Source organism: Phyllobates terribilis, unplaced genomic scaffold, assembly GCF_046119375.1.
Source record: "Phyllobates terribilis strain yellow unplaced genomic scaffold, ASM4611937v1 Scaffold_7__3_contigs__length_470593459, whole genome shotgun sequence".
NCBI lineage: Eukaryota > Metazoa > Chordata > Amphibia > Anura > Dendrobatidae > Phyllobates > Phyllobates terribilis.
Window position 1 is genome coordinate 112,164,293 of NW_027362767.1, and position 19,362 is coordinate 112,183,654.

A 19,362-nucleotide genomic window follows, 5' to 3' on the forward strand; every position below is an offset into this window, starting at 1 on the left:
CGCAATAGTAAGAGTTCAGAGTCCGCTTCAAACAGTCCAGGGTCTTTATTGCAGATGTTATTACTGACCCAACAGGAGTACCGGTTAGGAATGGGCCTGGGTATCTGAGAGCATTCGGGCGAGCCCCACTGGTCAGGGTGAGTGTGTAGGCCTACCGTTCTCTCTATGCTCTTGCTGACTATCCCCCTTTTCGTGGTGTAATAGCCCACGTCCCTGAGCTGGTCGCGTACTTCGCCTGTATGGCTTGCGACTCGGACCTTAGGTACCTTTTGCTTCTCCTTGCTGTACTGGTCCCTCTGTGTGGCGGAGCCTCCAGGCTTCTTAGGCCATGGGACCTGAAATCCCTCGCGGGTTGGTTCTCTGCTGCTGGGCTTGCAACCCTGACAGCCTCGGACCCCAATGTCTGGTTGTGTGCTTCTCTCAGCCAGGACCGGCTCTCGTCGCCTCTGTCCCTGGCTCGCAGTTTCTCCTCTGCCTCACGGACTTCTCAGCTGCTGCTGACCTATCCCTCTTCTCTGAGAACCCTTCTGGACACTTCAGAAGTGGGTTCTGGTCTCTCTAACCCTGCCCCAGTTCCAGCTTTTATAGGGCAGCCAGCTCCCCCTACTGGCCTGGGACAGGAGGTGCTGCATGCTAATGGTCCCTAACCAGGGAACCTCCCTCCTGCCCTCAGACACAGATTGTTTGTGACATCCAGGCCTGGGGTGACACAATGGTTATACTATAAGGCCACTAAGTTAAATGATGATTATACTAGGTGAGCACTATCCCTTTAAGTGATGTTTATACTAGGTTGATGCTACCCCTTTACTAAATGGGCATTATCCCTTTAAATGAGGCTTATACTAAGTAGGTGCTATCCCTTTAAATGATGGCTATAGTAAGGGGGCGCTATCCCTTTAAATTACTTGAACTTTTTTACTTTGCGCCAAATTAATGAATCGAGTGTGCCATTATGTTGAATTTGGCACAAAAAATGCCAACTAATATCCCAGAACATAAAAGGAAAGTGAAAAACTGCAAATGATGAATTGGGGCCGAGTAGATTTAAAGAAGGGTTTTAAAGAGCAGAAAGTGTCTGTGAAGGCGCCGGATACTGGAGCTGCACTCTTGTTGGGAAACTTGTAACATCCTCTCAATACATATCTGGTGGTAGTATGTAATCTTGTAAATTAATAGAATAATAGGAGTTATTACACTACAATGTGCTGGATATACTCATAGAATATGTAAATTGTGAAAAAATCTACAATACAAAGCAGCAATCAGATCCAGGCTGCCTGAGTGATGATGCAACAATGAGGTGATCAACCATGACATCACAGAAGCCTTGTGACATCATCAAGTTCTAAGCCTATTAAACCTCTGGCTGATACAACCTCGGCCTTCTTATCTGTGAATACAGACAAAGAACCAGACGGAGAGAGAAAGAGAGAGATAGAGAGAGAGAGAGAGAGAGAGAGAGAGAGAGAGAGAGAGAGAGTAGAAGCTTTCGCTTGGCTAATCATCTTTCATCATGGAGATCCGGGGTTTGGCATTATTGCCCATCTTGTGGATCTTATGGACGCTATTGGGCCTCTGTGTCCTAGCTGCCCTGACTATAATCTCAGGGCACAATAAATATCCTTACATCAGGTAAGAGGGTACTGGGAAATAGTTCTGTAGTATCATTTTATATTATTTTTGTATTAAGTCATGGAATGTTCTAATTATATTATTATTATTTCCTGGAATGTTCTTATTGCATTATAATTAGTACATTATTAACCCCTTCAGCCATATGAGGGATTGTTTATAGCCGGATGAATCGTATTTGTGAATGACGCCATTAACTTTACTATATAATGTAAAAGAATACAGAAAAAAAATTCAAGTGTACTGATACTGCGGGAAAAAGCATTTTTGTAGTTTTTTGTTTTGTTTTTACAGCATTCATTGTGTGGTAAAAATGACCTTGTCCAATTTCTTTATTATTTTAGTGTTGCAAACATTTTCCCCGTTTGTGTCGCTAATTGTTGAGATCCATGACTTTAGAAATTTCCCACTGATTATGCTGTATGAGGCCTTCAATTGATATTTTTGATCTATTTCTGGTGTTTCAGTTTTTTTTCTCTTTGTGGTATTTACCGATCAGTTTCATTAATTTCATATTTTGAAAGATTTGACTTTTACGGACGCACAAAACAAAATATGTTTATTTTCTTAATAACCTTTTGTAATAAGGGAAAATGGAAATAATTTGAATTTTTATGTTTTTTTTTTACATTTTTATATTTTTTAAAACTTCAGTCTCCTCCAGGAGACTTGATCATCTGATGTTTTTACTGCATTCAGTTTGATAACTTTCCTCTCATGTACCCTTGGCTTCAATTTGTGTTTGGTCAAAACATATAATTTAGGACAATTATACATGACAATTACTCCACTTGTGTTCTAATTATTCTTAATATTTTCCTTATCTTTTGCAGTGATACGGGAAAACAATACCCAGAATCTGTGATCTACACAGTCATTTTCATGGTTAATTCCATTCTTGGTAAGTAAATGCTGCATCCTGTAGGAATAAATCATCATGAAAAGCTCCACAATTCTGTGCTCAGAGGTGACATTAAAGGGGGTCTCTGGGACTAGAAGATTGATAGCCCATTAATATCAGATAGGTGGGCTTCTGGGTCTGATACTCCACTGTTTACCTGATTTAAGGGGTCCCAGTAAAGTATATTAGACTGTAATACCAGGCACAACCCCCATCAAAACTAAGGACTTTAAGGACATATAAATATGTGACTCTTCAGATTCTGTGTTATACTATGCCTGATGAAGAAACCTGAGTAGTCTGGAAAGCTTGCAATCGGTTACCATCTTTTCAGTTAGCCATTAAAAGGTATCAACCACTGAGGACTCTCAAATCTAAATATTTTTAAACCTCTAACAATCATTGGTGCATTCTTAAGATCAGGTTTTCTACAGCAGTGGTATAGAAATATCTGGTTGATAACTTGCTTTGTGTATTTCAGGAGCTGGCATCGCTTACATCCAGTATAGGTTCATGATTATTCAGTCTGAGCCATCGGAGAAGCGGTATATCATCTGCCAGAAAATCCTTCTCATCGTTGGATGGATCGTGTGCATTGGGACCGCGGTTAATGCTGTATATTCGGTTAGTTATTAGGTTTTATATAAAGTCTCCAGTAATACTCAGGACCTCAGGTTCAGTATAACACATACTATGGTGACTACCTGGAGTCCAGTATATTACAGTGGGGTGGACCTTGCTCTTATGTATTCTCAGATCTCCAAGATGACCTTATTAATGACACTCATATTTCTTTTCGTAGATGAAAACCAACCCTACAGCCCACAGGATCGGTGCAGGAATGGCTTTTTTTCTTCTTCCCATGTACAACTTATGTCAATCTGTGTACCTGTACAAGAGATCCTTCAGCAGCCGGTGCATCTGCCACTTTAGACTGGCAACAACTTTGATGACAATTCTGTTATTGCTTATACGTATCCTTTTCTAAATAATTCAGTGTGTTTAGGTGGGTAAGGTGTGCTCCATTGTGACCATTATTCCATTGGTCAGTCATGATTATAGGAAACACTATAACAACATTCTGGTACTTTTCTTAACACGTCCTTCCAGTTGCTGCAGATATGTGCGCCGACTTCTTCCAGCTATGCAATGGCCTTTGTATGGCGGTAAGTTTATTTCACGTTTCACCATTTTGCATAACTCACTAGTGTCCTGTGTAAAAGTAAATGATAAACTCTCGGTGTACAAGTCATCCTTCCATCTCATTCCATGCCAGACAGATGCATTGGTGAGTATAGTCAGGTAATAACGTTCTCTATCTTCTGCAGATCTTCTATATGACCGGCATGATAGCTGAGTGGACAGGATTAGTCGGCCTGGTAATGCACCAACTTACGAATTATACCGATTTGCAGGTGAGTAAATGACGTGTGAAGGTCTTATAAGCACCAAAACTGTTTCAGTTAAAGATTTGTTACATTGAAAAATTCAATTGCTTATATAAAATAGATGATGACAGAGATGTCACAGTTCAATGATTTCTAATAATAAATGTATTTTCTTCTTTTCCTTAGAGTTTGTCTTTAAAGATCTCCCGAGAAGGTGTCACCATCTGTCTAAGGGAAAAGAACCAGGCCTTCAAAATGCCCGTATAAAGTCCAAAGGGTAAGAACTATGGCTGGAACGACACAAAGACAACTCAAACCATCTGTGCTGGATCATAACATCTTCCTGCAAGTCGGATAAAGGGAAATGAAGACCTGACCCCTAAGACCTGCAGAAGGACAAGGAGCGGGTGATTCCACAGAAGCTGGCCATTTACATGTAGGTCACTGTGGTTATCTGCACGGATCAAAATTACCATCAATTTTGTAATGTGATGGGAAATTACAAAGTCAATTGTTGAATACCACTCATGGTACCAGAATGGCCCTGCAGATGCACTTCTTCTGGAAGATGGACAGAACCAGAAATGAGAAGAAGTTAGGAGCAAAGCAGGTACCGAAGAGTAAAGAAATGAGTGATCCATCATGGAAGAGATGGACATCAATAACAACAATGTCCCGGGACACAAAGCAGCAGAACTCATCAGCCATTGTGATTGCTGGAGTACTGAAGAACATTTAGAATATCTAGAGCCGTCCTACTGGGACAATTAAAATGGCCTTGATGCCATAATGCCCCTGCATAGTGCAACATCAACATGCTCTATAGATGGTGCTAAATCATCTCTATGGCTATGAATGTGGCTTATATTACCAAAGGCAGGATGCACAGGCTAACTCTTCAGAATGAATTCATTTTAAATTCCTTTTAAATAAATATATATATATTTTTTAGTTTCAAAAGTGTTTTATTAATTTTAACTTTAACAAACATAGTTGCCAATGAGCAAAACATAATCCCCGCGCAGGGGGTCAAGATATATTCTTGTACATAAAATATGAATATTTTTTGTGAGGTTCATTATAAAACAGAAGATTAACACATTCTAAGGGGAGGGATCGAAAAAAAGAATCGGAGACAAGAATAGAGGATAAATATAGCATTACCCATCAATTATTCCTTAATCAAAATAAATTGGTAAGTATATAGGAAAGATCAATCGCTAAAGTTAGCATTGTCATGGAGATATAATTATAGCCTGACTTACGTTCTGATCATGTTGTGAGTCCATCCATGGAGTCCATGTATTCAAAAAAGTTTCTAGAGAGTCCGTTTTGGTAGCATCAATTCTTTCATATAGCATTATTTTATATATTCTATCTTTAACCATATTTATTGACAAAGCTGTAGATTTCCATTGTGATGCTATATGAATTCTGGCTGCCATGGTAATAAAATGTATTAGACGAAAAGTTTTATTGGAAATTCCACTGGCTTGTCTCCGAGTAACATGACAGTAGGACTACATTTAATGGACTTTCCCGTGACCCTCGAGACTAGAGCCTTAACCTGCATCCACCAGATATGTTTCATGTCTCCCAATATATTGCACCCTCTAAAGTATTTGTCTGATACGTTAGGGTATATTTTATTAAGTTTAGCTGGTACGAAATAAGCTCTGTGTAAGACTTTGAGAGAAGTTTCTGACAAGGATGTCTGATTACTTCCTTTATATAATGGATCGCAACAGTGCTGCCATTTTTCTAGTGACATTGTAAGCATGAGATCGTCCTCTCAATGTCCCATGAATTTAGCCGTACAATTTCCTGGTAGAGAATTGAAAGTGAGTAAAGAGAAGAAATTACTCCTCTTCTGAACGGATCACTTAGGTTCGTTCAAAGGTTGAGAATTTCTTTATAGTTAAGTGCACACATAGCGTTTTTGATGCGTTTTCACGGCGGTTTTTCCGAGCTGAATTGCAGCGAAAATGCTTGGTAATTGGTCTGCCAGCTATTGCAATGGTAATCCTGATGTGCTTTGCACATGATGCCATGACTCTGAGGGAGACTTTTTCCAGCACGGAGCACCGGTTCCATCGATCTTATTGTGTTTTATTAGAGATTTGCTTGCTGTGTTTTATTAATGTTCTACTTGCTCGTCAGTATGTGCAGGAGCCTTAAGCCATTGTTCTAACAGCCACTAGTCACATGATGGGAATGGTAGACCCAGGGAGCCGTCACCATAGGGGGTCTCACATGCAGTCACCAGTGATATTTTTCACTTTTTGAGCTAAAATCAAATATTTATGAGAGAGGGTGTGAACACTTCTGCCCATTCAGGAGGCTGATCCCAGGGAGGGAGGGATAAACCACATGTTTAGTCATAGAGTTGGGGGAATGACATTGAAGGAATAGGATCTAGACTGAGGACCTGGAGCCGATGGATGGATGGCCTATGGAGTGTTGGAGATCAGTTATCGACTGGGGTGGATAAACGTGCTACAGTTGTGGGATTTGTCGTTTGGATTTAAACTTTCTTAAAAGGACTGTTGTTACTAGATACCTGTGCGTCTATCGTTTTATTTGTCGTCTGGAGGATTGTGGAATATGAGTACAGACTATACTGGCTGTGGGCCAACCAAAAGTTGGGAGACCGTGAATATCGCCTGGTACAAAGGCAGTGGAACTACTGCCCTGTTGAGGGAATCTTGTGGACTGAGACAAGGTGGGGCCATTTACCTGGAGTTGTTGTAAGGAATAAAATATTGTTGCATCGTTAACTTGCCTAGTTGATTATTACAACCCACAACCTCAGATCTTCACAAATTTGTTACATTTTCAATGACAAATCTTGGTGTTGGCATAATCAATGTTCTCAACTAGGATATTATGTGATCAGGCATGAATACATTATGTAATACTTACATTATAGCTTGGCCGTACATTTGTTAGGTGTGAAAGAGGTGATTAATCGGATCCCATGATTTTCTCGGATTCTTCTTATAATCCCCAACCTGTTAATTTCAAAAAGCTAAATCCATGCACACGGCTTTTTCATCTTCCGCGACTGTCCTCTTGGCCCAGTAAGTTTTGCATAAGTTATACCCTTTGTGTATGGGATTCTGGTGTTCCCCCTACTAGCTCTGGTCTGACCAAGTATGATGTTAGATGCACTTACATTAGTATATGTATCATCAATCAATGGTTTCTTTGTTTCGGGGACATAATCAGCCAGTTCTTTATGGACTATTGCCATCATTATCATCTTTAATAGTAAAAGGTGGAGGTGACTTAGTCCTTATAGGCTTTAAACCAGGGATGTCAATCTCAAACACACAGAGAGCCAAAATGAAAAACTTGGCCAAAGACGCGGGTCATCCAGTATACAGAATAATGGCCCCGCATAGTCCTCCATACAGAATAATGGCCCCCACATAGTCCTCCATACAGTATAATGGGCCACATAGTCCTCCATACAGAATCATGACCCTCACATAGTCCTCCATACAATATAATGGCCCCACATAGTCCTCTATACAGAATAATGGCCCCCTCATAGTCCTCCATACAGTATAATGGCCCCACACAGTCCTCCATACAGAATAATGGCCCCCCTCATAGTCCTCCATACAGTATAATGGGCCCACATAGTCCTCCATACAGTTTAATGAGCCCCACATAGTCCTCCATACAGAATAATGGCCCCCACATAGTACTCCATGCAGAATAATGGCCCCCACATAGTCCTCCATACAGTATAATAGGCCCACAGAGTCCTCCATACAGAATCATGGCCCTCACATAGTCCTCCAAACAATATAATGGCCCCACATAGTCCTCTATACAGAATAATGGCCCCCTCATAGTCCTCCATACAGTATAATGGCCCCACATAGTCCTCCATACAGAATATGGCCCCCTCATAGTCCTCCATACAGAATAATGGCCCCCCTCATAGTCCTCCATACATTATAATGGGCCCACATAGTTCTCCATACAGTAAAATGAGCCCCACATAGTCCTCCATACAGAATCATGGCCCCTACATAGTCCTCGATACAGAATAATGGCCCCACATAGTCCTCCATACAGTATAATGGCCCCTTTATAGTCCTCCATTCAGAATAATGGCCCCACATAGTCCTCCATACAGTATAATGAGCCTTCATAGTCCTCCATACAGTATAATGGGCCCCACATAGTCCTCCATAAAGAATAATGAGCCCCACATAGTCCTCCATACAGAATAATGGGCCCCACATAGTCTTCCATACAGAATAATGGGTCCCACATAATCCTCCATACAGAATAATGGGCCCCACATAGTCCTCCATACAGAATAATGGGCCTCACATAGTCCTCCATACAGTATAATGGGCTCCACATAGTCCTCCATACAGAATAATGGCTTCACATAGCCCTCCATACAGAATAATGGCTACAAATAGGGGTGGTGCTTTTGGTTTCGCTGCCAAATAAAACTCCCCTGCTGCCCAGATTTTGACAAGTATGCTGTAAACCATCTGCCCCAGCTGCTTCAGCATGTGTATGCCAGAGTACACTTTAGGCCACCCAGGCCAGCATCTGTTCATCACAATCCATCATATTCAGGAATGTAGTTCTATTAATTATACCATATCATGGTAAAGTAGTAGGTAGAGGGGGAATATTTACTGGTTCAGATACACTTCTTCTAACCAGGCACAATGCATTGTTCTCTCTTACTCATTTCTACAAGGAGAGATACTGTTTAGCAATTTTACATCTGGTATGCTTTTCCCAGTTAGATGTGGTAGAATAGATCTCCTTCTATTCCATATATTGAGATTTACCATAGGTATTAATCATATATATCATCTGACTCCCTTCAGAATATTGTACACATTTAGTTTCCTATTATGAGGAATCTTTTGACTCCTTACAAGTACTAGGTAAATTCACCGATCTGTATATTATCGATGGAAGCAAAACAAATTTGGGTCTTGTCAGACCAACCTATGGGTTTTACAATATTCTGCTTCTATCTTATTTATACCTATGGTCACTATTACTTAATTCAGAAAGTACAATACACAGACTTAATTAAATACTTATATCAAGATTTCACACTCTGTATTTAACTTTACCTTAAATCTTATTTCAACAAGTTCTAATTTTTTACTCCTAACACGTATATCAATACGGTCTATACTTATCAACAAAGAAAATTTAGTATAGTGATACTGTGTACAACAAAGACAAAGTATAGTTAACAGAAATGAACATAAGTAAAACAAAGTTTTCACTAGCTATCTTAGCGTCTATGTGAATTTGTATCTAGCCACCCTTCATCTCTCCCTTTGTAAGAGATACTGTCCCTTTGCCAGTGGGTGAAAAATACGGCGAAAAACTTCAATAAGTATACATAGATTCACTTCAGACAGAGAAAAAATTGCTCCAGTTAAATAATTGAAGATTAAAGCTATAACATCAAGGCAAAGTAAATTACATAGTACTTACTACTGTATGCAACAAAATATAACATATATATTCTTATGTAAATTAGCTGCCAAACTTTACAATCCTCGGGAGAATGGACAATAAGTAAAACATAAAACAGGTACCTCAGACAGGATCAGGCAGTTACTGGCAGACAAAGTGGATGATGTGTGAAAGCAGGTAACAAGCTCATCTGTGGGCCCAACGGTGATCCACTTTTCCTGTCAGTGCACGTTTGGTAGGTTCCCGTCTGGGTGTGGCAGAGATCCCGGGTTTCGGCACCATTTAATACAGAATAACTTTTCAATCTCCCAAGGATGCCGCAACAACTTTCTATAATTTTAAAAAAAGCTCATTATGGCAATAAGAGCTCTGATCCTTAGTAGAACAGAAATGTCCCATTGTGGCAAGTGTTTATTCTTATAGGAAAAAGGAATAATAAAGCGGGATGATAGGTGGTCACTACAGAACTAATCCAAATCAGACATTTAGCAGAAAACCAATCAGAATAAAACAAATGGTTAAAGTGAAACTACAATGAACAGGGCTGTTGCAAAGAAGATAAAAGAAAGACAGTTCATTTCAGGGTAATAAACCCAAGTCTAATTATGTTGATCTGGTTTTGTTATAAAAACAATTGGTCTTTGTATCCTCTAAAGTATAATATATTTGACTCCTTTTTTGGCATTGTAAAAGTATTCGTTAGGGTTGTTAATGAGTCGCTTTACAAGATCATACTGTGGGAAAGACAGGTTGAATCGTGCAATAAAAAAAAGATATCTAAAGGTATATCGCCTATATAGATTTATTAAAAAGTATCATTATCCAATGTAATGCAGGAGTGTATCAACAAAGATTGCTCCATAATGTCCTTTTAAACATCTAGGCTGCACTGGAAACCGCTAATTTCTTCAGGTGATCCATAAAAACTTGTAAACTGACATCATCTGTGAGAATAGGGGCCCCAGTTTCCTGCAATGAAATTTATTTAAGAATATAATATTTTGTAAAAAGCATCCATATAATGTATTGACAGAAATAATTACATGTAGCATGTATAGTACATTTTAAAAATATTTTTTACTGAACTGAACTGAAGCTTAATGGCATTTTCCAGGCTCAAGAGAAATTTCTGCAGTCACTGTGTGACTGCACATTGCAGAAAGCCAATACAAATGGTTGATCACAAAAATCGCACACTTGCAGCCACAAGCTGATTTAGATTCTCATCTGTTTCTCTCAGAACAAATGTGTGACTATTGGCATTGGAAATGTAAATGTAGCATCGGCGTCTCTGCCCCCTGCCAGGCACAGACGCCGTCCCCCTTACCGCCGCGGTCCTGCTCCAGCGTCTTCCAGCCTCCCTGCAGCTGCTGCTGGTGCACACAGCTTCCATGGCTCCGTGCTTAGGGAGCGCGCGCTCCCTCCCTCTAAAAGAGGCCGCGTGCGCCTTCCTAAAAAGTCCCCGGCCAATCACCGGAGGGCTTTCCCTATAAGAGGCGCCTCCTCCAATATGGAGGTGCCCGTGCAAGGTTGTTGCTTTGTGATTCTTACTTTGCTTCAGCCCCCAGGTCCTCTGAAAATCAGGCCTATTCACCAGTCTGATCTTCTGCTCAGTCCGCTAGCCTGTCTTCTCTTCAGCCCGACAGTCTGTCTACAGTCCAGTCCGCCAGTCTGTCTATGGGCTCTGCCTGCCCGCTTACCTGGAAGCACCTGCCTGTTACCTGCCGTGCCTACCAGCCCGCTTACCTGGAAGCACCAGCCAGCTATCAGTTGTGTCGCCAGCTTGCCTACCCAAAACGCTCGCCTGACTATCTACCTGCCTAATCAGTCTGCTTGTCTACCCGGACCACCCGTCAGCCTGCCAGCCGAAGCTCATCCGCTGTACCAGTCAGTTCCTGCCTTCTCACCTGTGGAAGTCACCTGCTCTCATACAAGGTCGGTCCCAGAGTGGCACCTGTTCCCTCTGCTCTGTTCCTCCCTGGTTCACGGAGTCGACTGAGCTGCCGTGCGACCTTAGTCGGACCGAGTTGATACTTAGTCACGCCCCTCCTTGCACCGCAGCACAGGGGTTCCACCACCCGGATCCGTAACAGTAAATGCACATTGAACACTGTCACGATTCAAGAAATCTCTCTCAATTTCTCATATGCTTAGAAATTGGCTTTAACTTTAGAGGGGGTGTCCGGGACTTTAACATTAATGGCCTATCCTTAGAATAGGTCATTTATTACCTGGCACCCACGCCGATCAGCTGTTCTCAACATTGGCAGCGGCCGGTACTGCTCAGCTCTGTCAATGGAATAATGGCCTCAGTCAGGTACTGAACATCCGCCCCAATTAATTCCAATGGGGACAGTAAAAGGGTTTATCCAAGACTATTTTTTTTTTTTAACTATGGGCCTAAAAATTAACAGGCAGGTAGGAGCTACCTAGCTGCCTCTTGTGCCCGGTGCTTATCTCTGCCAGAACAGAGCAGTCATACACCGCTCCTACCGGTTATTCAGCAGCTTCCCCTGATGTCACGTTGACAGAGCAGCGGCTTCTTTTTCACTCTGCTCTGTTGACAGAACGTGACTGCCAACATCATGCTGATTGACATCCGGCTCCCCTCTGCCTAATTGCAGGGAGCCAGCTATCGATCAGTATGACGACACCAGTCACGCCCTGTCAACACTGCGGAAGAGGACAAAAAGCTCTTTTGAAGTTGAGGAACTGAATTTCCACCAGGAGCAGTCAGTGATCGCTCTGTGCCAATGCCGGGTAAAACAGGCAAGTAGTGAGCAACTATCTGCCTGTTTTTGTTTTTTTTACTATGGGTTTAAAAACTAAGTCCTGAATAAACACTTAAAAGGGGTTGTCCACTACTTTATATGATCCCCCAATGTATTCCCCCAGGGCCCAAAAGTATTTCTCTAAATACCTTGTGGTGCCTTTTCTGCCTGTGAGCGGGGCTATCACTGGCCGCTCACAGGCATCACGTGACCTCGGCTGCAGCCGGCGCTGACATCCTGTAGCATCGGCGTCTCTGCCCCTTGCTAGGCAGAGACGCCGTCCCTCTCACCTCCCCGCTCCTAGCGCGGTGTCCTCCAGGGCTTCTCTCCAGGCTGCAGCCGGCGCGCGCTCCTTCCCCGGCAGTGTGCTTAGGGCGCGCGCGCGCTCCCCCTTTCTTAAAGGGACCGCGCGCGCCGTCCTAAGGAGTCCCCGGCCAATTGCCGGAGGACCTCCCATATATAAGGCACCTCCTCCAAAATGGAGGTGCCCGAGCAAAGTTTTTGCACAGTGTCTGATCTCTGCTTCAGCCCTCAGGTTCCGCTGCTAGCCTGGCTCCTCGTCCTGCCTGCCAGCCTGTTATCTGCCCGTTTCCTGCCAGCCTGCTCACCTGCAGAGCTCACCTGTTACCTGCCTGCTACCTGCTGTGTCCGTCAGCCCGCTCACCTGGGAGCGCACACCTGTTACCTGCCTGTTACTTGCTGTGTCTGTCAGCCCGCTCACCTGGGAGCACCCGCCTGTTACCTGCTGTGTCCGTCAGCCCGCTCACCTGGGAGCGCCCACCTGTTACCTGCCTTGTCTGTCTGTCTGCTCACCTGGGAGCACCCGCCTGTTACCTGCCAGCCGGCCTGGAGACTCTGCCGTCACTTGCTGTGACCTCCTGTCTGGTAAACCTAGAGACTGCTACTTGCCCTGCTGTCACGCACCGTGACCACCTATCAGCTACCAGAGACTTCCGCCTGCTTGCCGTGTCCATCCGTCATACCGGTCAGTCCCAGCCATCTGACCCGTGGGAGCCACCTGCTCTCTTACAAGGTCGTCCCCAGAGTAGCACCTGGTCCCTCTGCCCGGATCCTCCCTGGTCACGGAGTCGTTAGCCGCCGTCTGACCAGGGCCGGTTCGGGTTGATACTTAGTCACGCCCCTCTGGGTCCCTCCTTGCATCTCGGCACAGAGGTTCCACCACCCGGACCCGTAATAGTTTGCTCGGGCCATGGAACCCGGTGGCACCCAAGCTCCCTCGCTCTCTGACCTATACCATGAAGTCTCCCGTCAGAGATCCCAGCAGGAGTCCATCCTGAACCACCTGCAGAATGTCAACTCCCGCCTGGACACACTGACTGCTCCACCAGCAACCACCGCTAGTCGCACGACTCGCACCCCGGCAGCGCCGCTGCCCACCAATACCATGGCATCTTGCCCCGTACCCTGGCTTTCTGCACCTCCTCGTTTCGGAGGTGACCCCGCTCAAGCTCGGGGCTTCATAAACCAGTGCACCCTGCACTTTGAACTCTTGGCTCATCAGTTTCTCTCCGACCGGGCCAAAGTGGCATTCATCATGTCCCATCTCACTGGGGAGGCACTGGCATAGCTTAACCCCCTGTGGGAGAGAGAGGACCCCCTGGTGTCCGACCTGTCGTCTTTCCTCACTGCTTTCCGGAGAGTCTTCGATGAACCGGGACGTAAGACCTCATCTGCCTCCTCTCTGCTACGTCTCCGCCAAGGGAGTCTCACCGTGGGCCAATATGCCATACGGTTCTGCACCCTCGCTTCTGAGCTTGCCTGGGACAATGAGGCCCTAGCGTCTGTCTTCTGGGAGGGTCTTTCCGGTCGGATTAAAGATGAGCTCGCCGGTCGGGACATTCCTACCACCCTGGATGACCTGGTGTCGCTGGCTACCCGGATTGACATCCGGTTTCAAGAACGCACCAAAGAGACCACCCGTGAGAGATGGTTTCCCCGCCTTGCTCCTACTTTCCAGAGACCTGTCTCCTCTTCTGTCACTCCCCGGGCGCACTCACCCGAGCCCATGCAGATCGACCAGATCAAGATGGTCAAATCTCGCCAAGAATCACGCCGAGCCGAGGGGAGCCGTTTCTATTGTGGCAGTAAGGAGCACCTGATCCGTTCCTGCCCAGAGAGGCCGGGAAACTCCAGGGTCTAGGATCGCTCGGAGAGGTCGTCCTAGACAAAAGTAAGTCCTCTCCAACCCTGACTTTGTCTGTCTCTATCTACTGGGGAGAGAACCGTCACTTTGAACTCGCCCACCTGGATTCTGGATCCGCTGGAAACCTCATCTCCCAGTCCCTGGTTGAGAAATACCGTATTCCCACCAAGTCTCTGGCTGAACCATTGTCAGTCGCCTCCGTGGATGGAAGACTCCTTCCGGTGACCATCCTGCTCGTCATGGAACCCATAACCCTGCAGGTAGGAATGCTGCACTCTGAGGTAATCTCCTTCCATGTGCTGCCTGGACTCTCCCACTCCCTATTGCTAGGCCTACCTTGGCTCCAGACACATGAACCCGTGTTGAACTGGCATTCCGGTGAAGTACTCGGGTGGGGGCCGGCCTGCCATAAGACCTGCCTGGTTCCGGTTCGTGCACCACCTACCCCAGCTAATTTACCTGGTCTTCCGGCTCCTTACTGGCCCTATGCTGACGTCTTCGGTAAAAAGGAAGCAGAAACATTGCCACCTCATAGGCCATATGATTGCCCGATCGACCTGGTACCTGGCGCCACTCCACCCCGTGGGTGTATTTATCCGTTGTCTGCAGCTGAAACCCGGGCCATGTCTGAGTACATAGAGGAGAATCTGGCTAGGGGATTCATCCGGAAGTCTACTACCCCGGCTGGAGCCGAATTCTTCTTTGTCAAAAAAAAGGATGGCTCGCTACGCCCCTGTATTGACTATAGAGGTCTCAATCAGATCACGGTTAAAAACAAATACCCCCTTCCGCTCATCTCCGAGTTATTTGATCACCTTAAAGGCGTCAGGATCTTTTCCAAGCTGGATCTACATAGAGCATATAACCTGGTCCGTATCCGTCAGGGAGACGAGTGGAAAATGGCATTTAATACCCGGGACGGACACTATGAGTACCGTGTGATGCCCTTCGGCCTCTGCAATGCTCCCGCCGTCTTCCAAGAACTGGTCAACGACATCTTCCGTGACCTTCTTTACTCCTGCGTTGTGGTATACCTGGACGACATCTTGGTCTTCTCTCCGGATCTTCCCACACACTGGAGGGATGTTCGTCAGGTCCTGCTTAGGCTCAGGCAGAATCACCTCTATGCTAAATACGAGAAGTGCCTTTTTGAGGAGACCTCTCTTCCATTCCTGGGCTATGTTATCTCCCAGACAGGCTTGCGAATGGATCCCGAGAAGCTCTCTGCTGTCCTAAAGTGGCCCCGTCCGGAGGGGTTGAAGGCGATACAGCGATTCCTGGGCTTCGCTAATTACTATCGTCTCTTCATTCCTCACTTCTCGTCTCGGACTGCTCCCATATCTGCGCTCACCCGTAAGGGAGCAAATCCCAAGGTATGGCCACCCGAAGCTGAGGAGGCCTTCCTTTCCCTGAAGCAAGCCTTCTCCTCTGCCCCTGTGCTACACCGTCCGGACTGCAACAAACAGTTCTACCTGGAGGTTGATGCTTCCTCCTCTGGAGCCAGAGCGGTGCTCACCCAAAAGTCTTCATCTGGGAGAATGGTAACCTGCGGCTTTTTCTCCAAAATCTTCTCCTCCTTGGAGCGCAATTACTCCATAGGAGACCGAGAACTGCTGGCCGTCAAATTGGCGCTGGAGGAGTGGCGCTATCTGCTTGAAGGGGCTCTATACCCGGTGATCATCTACACAGATCACAAAAATCTGACATATCTCCAAAATGCCCAGAGACTTAATCCACGTCAGGCCCGGTGGTCTTTGTTTTTTACCCGCTTCGATTTCATCCTTCATTTCCGCCCGGCGGACAAGAATGTCAAAGCTGATACCTTGTCTCGATCCTTCCTGTCCTCCGACCAAGAGGAGGAGCCTATGCACATTATTGACCCCTCCAAGGTGATGAATGTGGCCCCCTTGGATTTGACTTGTCTTCCACCCGGCAAGACATTCGTGGCGGTTCCTGACCGTGAGAAGGTTCTTCGCTGGGGTCATTCTTCTAAACTAGCGGGTCATGCCGGCCAAAAGAAGACCTTCCTGCTCATTTCCAGGCATTACTGGTGGTCTACCCTGCGTAAGGATGTGGTAGACTTCGTCTCTGCCTGTTCATCTTGTGGCCGCAACAAAGTTCCCAGACACTTACCAGCCGGTCATCTCCTGCCGCTTCCTATACCTGTTGCCCCGTGGCAACACATCGCTATGGACTTCATTACCGATCTCCCTGTTTCTGCCGGGTGTACTGTCATTTGGGTGGTCGCGGACCGCTTTTCTAAAATGGCCCACTTCATTCCCCTGCCTGGTCTCCCATCTGCACCTGAGCTGGCTAAGGACTTTATCCGCCATATCTTCCGTCTCCATGGCCTACCCCTCCACATCGTGTCGGATCGAGGGGTTCAGTTCACCTCACGCTTCTGGAGAGCCACATGTAAACTGCTGGACGTCACCCTGGATTTCTCCTCCGCTTACCACCCTCAGTCCAATGGTCAAGTGGAGCGGATCAATCAGATCCTTACCAGCTACCTCGGGCACTTTGTTAATGCCCACCATTCTAATTGGGTGGACTTCCTTCCTTGGGCCGAATTCTCTTATAATAACCATGTGAGCGAATCCTCTTCCAAGTCCCCGTTCTTTATTGTCTATGGCCAGCACCCCCGGATTCCGTTTCCCGTCTCCGCTTCTGTGGACAACCCTGCCGCGGAGTCTCTTGTCAGCGAGTTTTCTACCATTTGGGAGAGTACTAGGTCCGCACTTCTTCAGTCCTCCGAGCGGATGAAGAGACATGCTGATAAGAGACGTCTGGATCCGCCTCAATTCCGTCTGGGAGACAAGGTTTGGCTCTCCTCCCAACATGTGCGGCTCAAGATACCCTCCTACAAGTTAGGTCCTCGCATCATCGGTCCTTTCGAAATCCTCAGGCAAATTAATCCAGTGGCCTACAAATTAAAACTCCCGGCCACCTTACGGATTCCCAACTCCTTCCACGTATCTCTCCTCAAACCCGTTGTCTTTAACTCTTTTTCCAACAATCCAGGTACTACCCCTGCTCCGGTTTCCGATGAAGACGTCTTTGAGGTAGAGAGTATTCTGGCCACCAAGAGGGTAAGAGGAAAGACCTTTTTTCTGGTAGATTGGAAGGGGTTTGGTCCTGAGGAGAGAACTTGGGAACCCAGGGAGAACATCAACGCCCCGCTTCTCCTTGAAAAATTTCTTTCTGGCCAAAAAAAGAGGGGGCCTAAAGGGGGAGGGGTACTGTAGCATCGGCGTCTCTGCCCCTTGCTAGGCAGAGACGCAGTCCCTCTCACCTCCCCGCTCCTGGCGCGGATTCCTCCAGGGCTTCTCTCCCCGCTGCTGCCGGCGCGCGCTCCTTCCCCGGCAGTGTGCTATGGGCGCGCACGCGCTCCCCCTCTCTTAAAGGGACCACGCGTGCCGTCCTAAGGAGTCCCCGGCCAATTGCCGGAGGACCTCCCATATATAAGGCACCTCCTCCAAAATGGAGGTGCCCGAGCAAAGTTTTTGCACAGTGTCTGATCTCTGCTTCAGCCCTCAGGTCCCGCTGCTAGCCTGACTCCTCGTCCTGCCTGCCAGCCTGTTATCTGCCCGTTTCCTGCCGAGCCTGCCGGCCTGCTCACCTGGGGCGCTCACCTGTTACCTGCCTCCTACCTGCCTTGTCTGTTTGCCCGCTCACCTGGGAGCACCCGCCTGTTACCTGCTGTGTCCGTCAGCCCGCTCACCTGGGAGCACCCGCCTGTTACCTGCCAGCCTGCCTGGAGACTCTGCCGTCACTTGCTGTGACCTCTTGTCTGGTAAACCTAGAGACAGTTACTTGCCATACTGTCACGCACCGTGACCACCTATCAGCTACCAGAGACTTCCGCCTGCTTGCCGTGTCCATCCGTCATACAGGTCAGTCCCAGCCATCTGACTCATGGGAGCCACCTGCTCTCTTACAAGGTCGTCCCCAGAGTAGCACCTGGTCCCTCTGCCCGGATCCTCCCTGGTCACGGAGTCGTTAGCAGAGGTCTGACCAGGGTCGGTTAGGGTTGATACTTAGTCACGCCCCTCTGGGTCCCTCCTTGCACCTCGGCACAGAGGTTCCACCACACGGACCCGTAACACATCCGCTGACGTCACGACAAGTCCAGGCTGTAGCCGAATGTCCCTCTTCCGTGTTCCACTGGTGGCTGCTGGGTTGTGGGCGGGGTTACCCAGCACGTCACACCCGGCATCCACCGCGCGCTCTGTCTCTCCCCATTCATTGGGAAAGCGAGCGGTGGATACTGGGTGTGACATGCTGGGCAATCCCGCCAACAGCCCAGCGTCCACCGCGGGGAACGCGTCACCGATGTCACGCCTCACTTGACGTGACATCAGTGACGGGTCACGTGATCCTTCTGAGCGGCCAGCGATAGCGCCACTCACAGGCAGAAAAGGCACCGCAAGGTATTTACAAAAACACTTCTGGGCCCCGGGGGGATACATTGGGGGTTCATATAAAGTAGTGGACAACTTCTCTAATAGGCAGGGGTGCCGCACCACAACAATCAGACAATGATTACCTTATTCTAAGGGTAAGTCTCTAATGTTAAAGTCCCGGACAACCTTTTCAACTTATCTAACCTTTTTTTCATTTTATTTTTCCATAAAAAAGGGAAGGAGGAGGGACGAGCTAGAAATAGCTGAAATGAAAAACAGACATGCCACTGAAAATTTTACTGAAATGGCAGTTGGATATTAAGCTTTATTTAAGAAGCACTCCTCCTCCTCCCTTCAAAGTTTTTATCCTCTTAATATATTACAATCATCATATTTTATAGCACTGTGTACTTAAAATTGCTCATTTTGCCTTTCTACCCAGTTAATTCTTCTCCTTTCCATTAGGTCTGTGGCATCATGTGATTAAAATCTGGCTAGCTGAATCATTCTAAGGTCTATGTAGAAACAGGAGGTCAATTTTCCCTGCATAAGTCATGAGTCACTGCAAAAGGCCCTGGACAGAGAAGGGATCAGCTGGGTCAGGAGCTGAAGAGGGGAAGGA

At 46.4% G+C, this 19,362-nt stretch overlaps 2 protein-coding genes across 2 annotated transcripts in view; one reads left to right on the forward strand and one right to left on the reverse strand.

Moving 5' to 3' along the window:
• Positions 1–1,516: 1,516 nt before the first annotated feature.
• LOC141155368 (DNA damage-regulated autophagy modulator protein 1-like) lies at positions 1,517–4,191 on the forward strand. The gene is made up of 7 exons (XM_073642243.1): positions 1,517–1,635; positions 2,469–2,536; positions 3,018–3,160; positions 3,339–3,510; positions 3,647–3,702; positions 3,865–3,951; positions 4,111–4,191. The coding sequence occupies exons 1-7, from the start codon at positions 1,517–1,519 to the stop codon at positions 4,189–4,191; spliced, it is 726 nt and encodes a 241-aa protein (XP_073498344.1).
• A 2,007-nt stretch (positions 4,192–6,198) lies between these two features.
• LOC141153867 (protein transport protein Sec23A) overlaps positions 6,199–19,362 on the reverse strand; it is a 246,812-nt gene continuing 233,648 nt past the window's right edge. Inside the window, exon 20 of the mRNA XM_073639099.1 lies at positions 6,199–10,371. Within this exon, the coding sequence (XP_073495200.1) occupies positions 10,282–10,371 (90 nt within the window). The 3' untranslated portion in view covers positions 6,199–10,281. The remainder of the gene's footprint in view (positions 10,372–19,362) is intronic.

What these genes read in the sequence shown, in the direction of transcription:
- LOC141155368 (XM_073642243.1), top strand. Translation starts at nt 1,517, where the DNA reads ATGGAGATCCGGGGTTTGGCATTATTGCCCATCTTGTGGATCTTATGG. An exon ending in AATTCTGTTATTGCTTATAC is followed by an intron (nt 3,511 to 3,646) that starts GTATCCTTTTCT and finishes ACGTCCTTCCAG; the next exon opens with TTGCTGCAGATATGTGCGCC. An exon ending in GCAATGGCCTTTGTATGGCG is followed by an intron (nt 3,703 to 3,864) that starts GTAAGTTTATTT and finishes TATCTTCTGCAG; the next exon opens with ATCTTCTATATGACCGGCAT.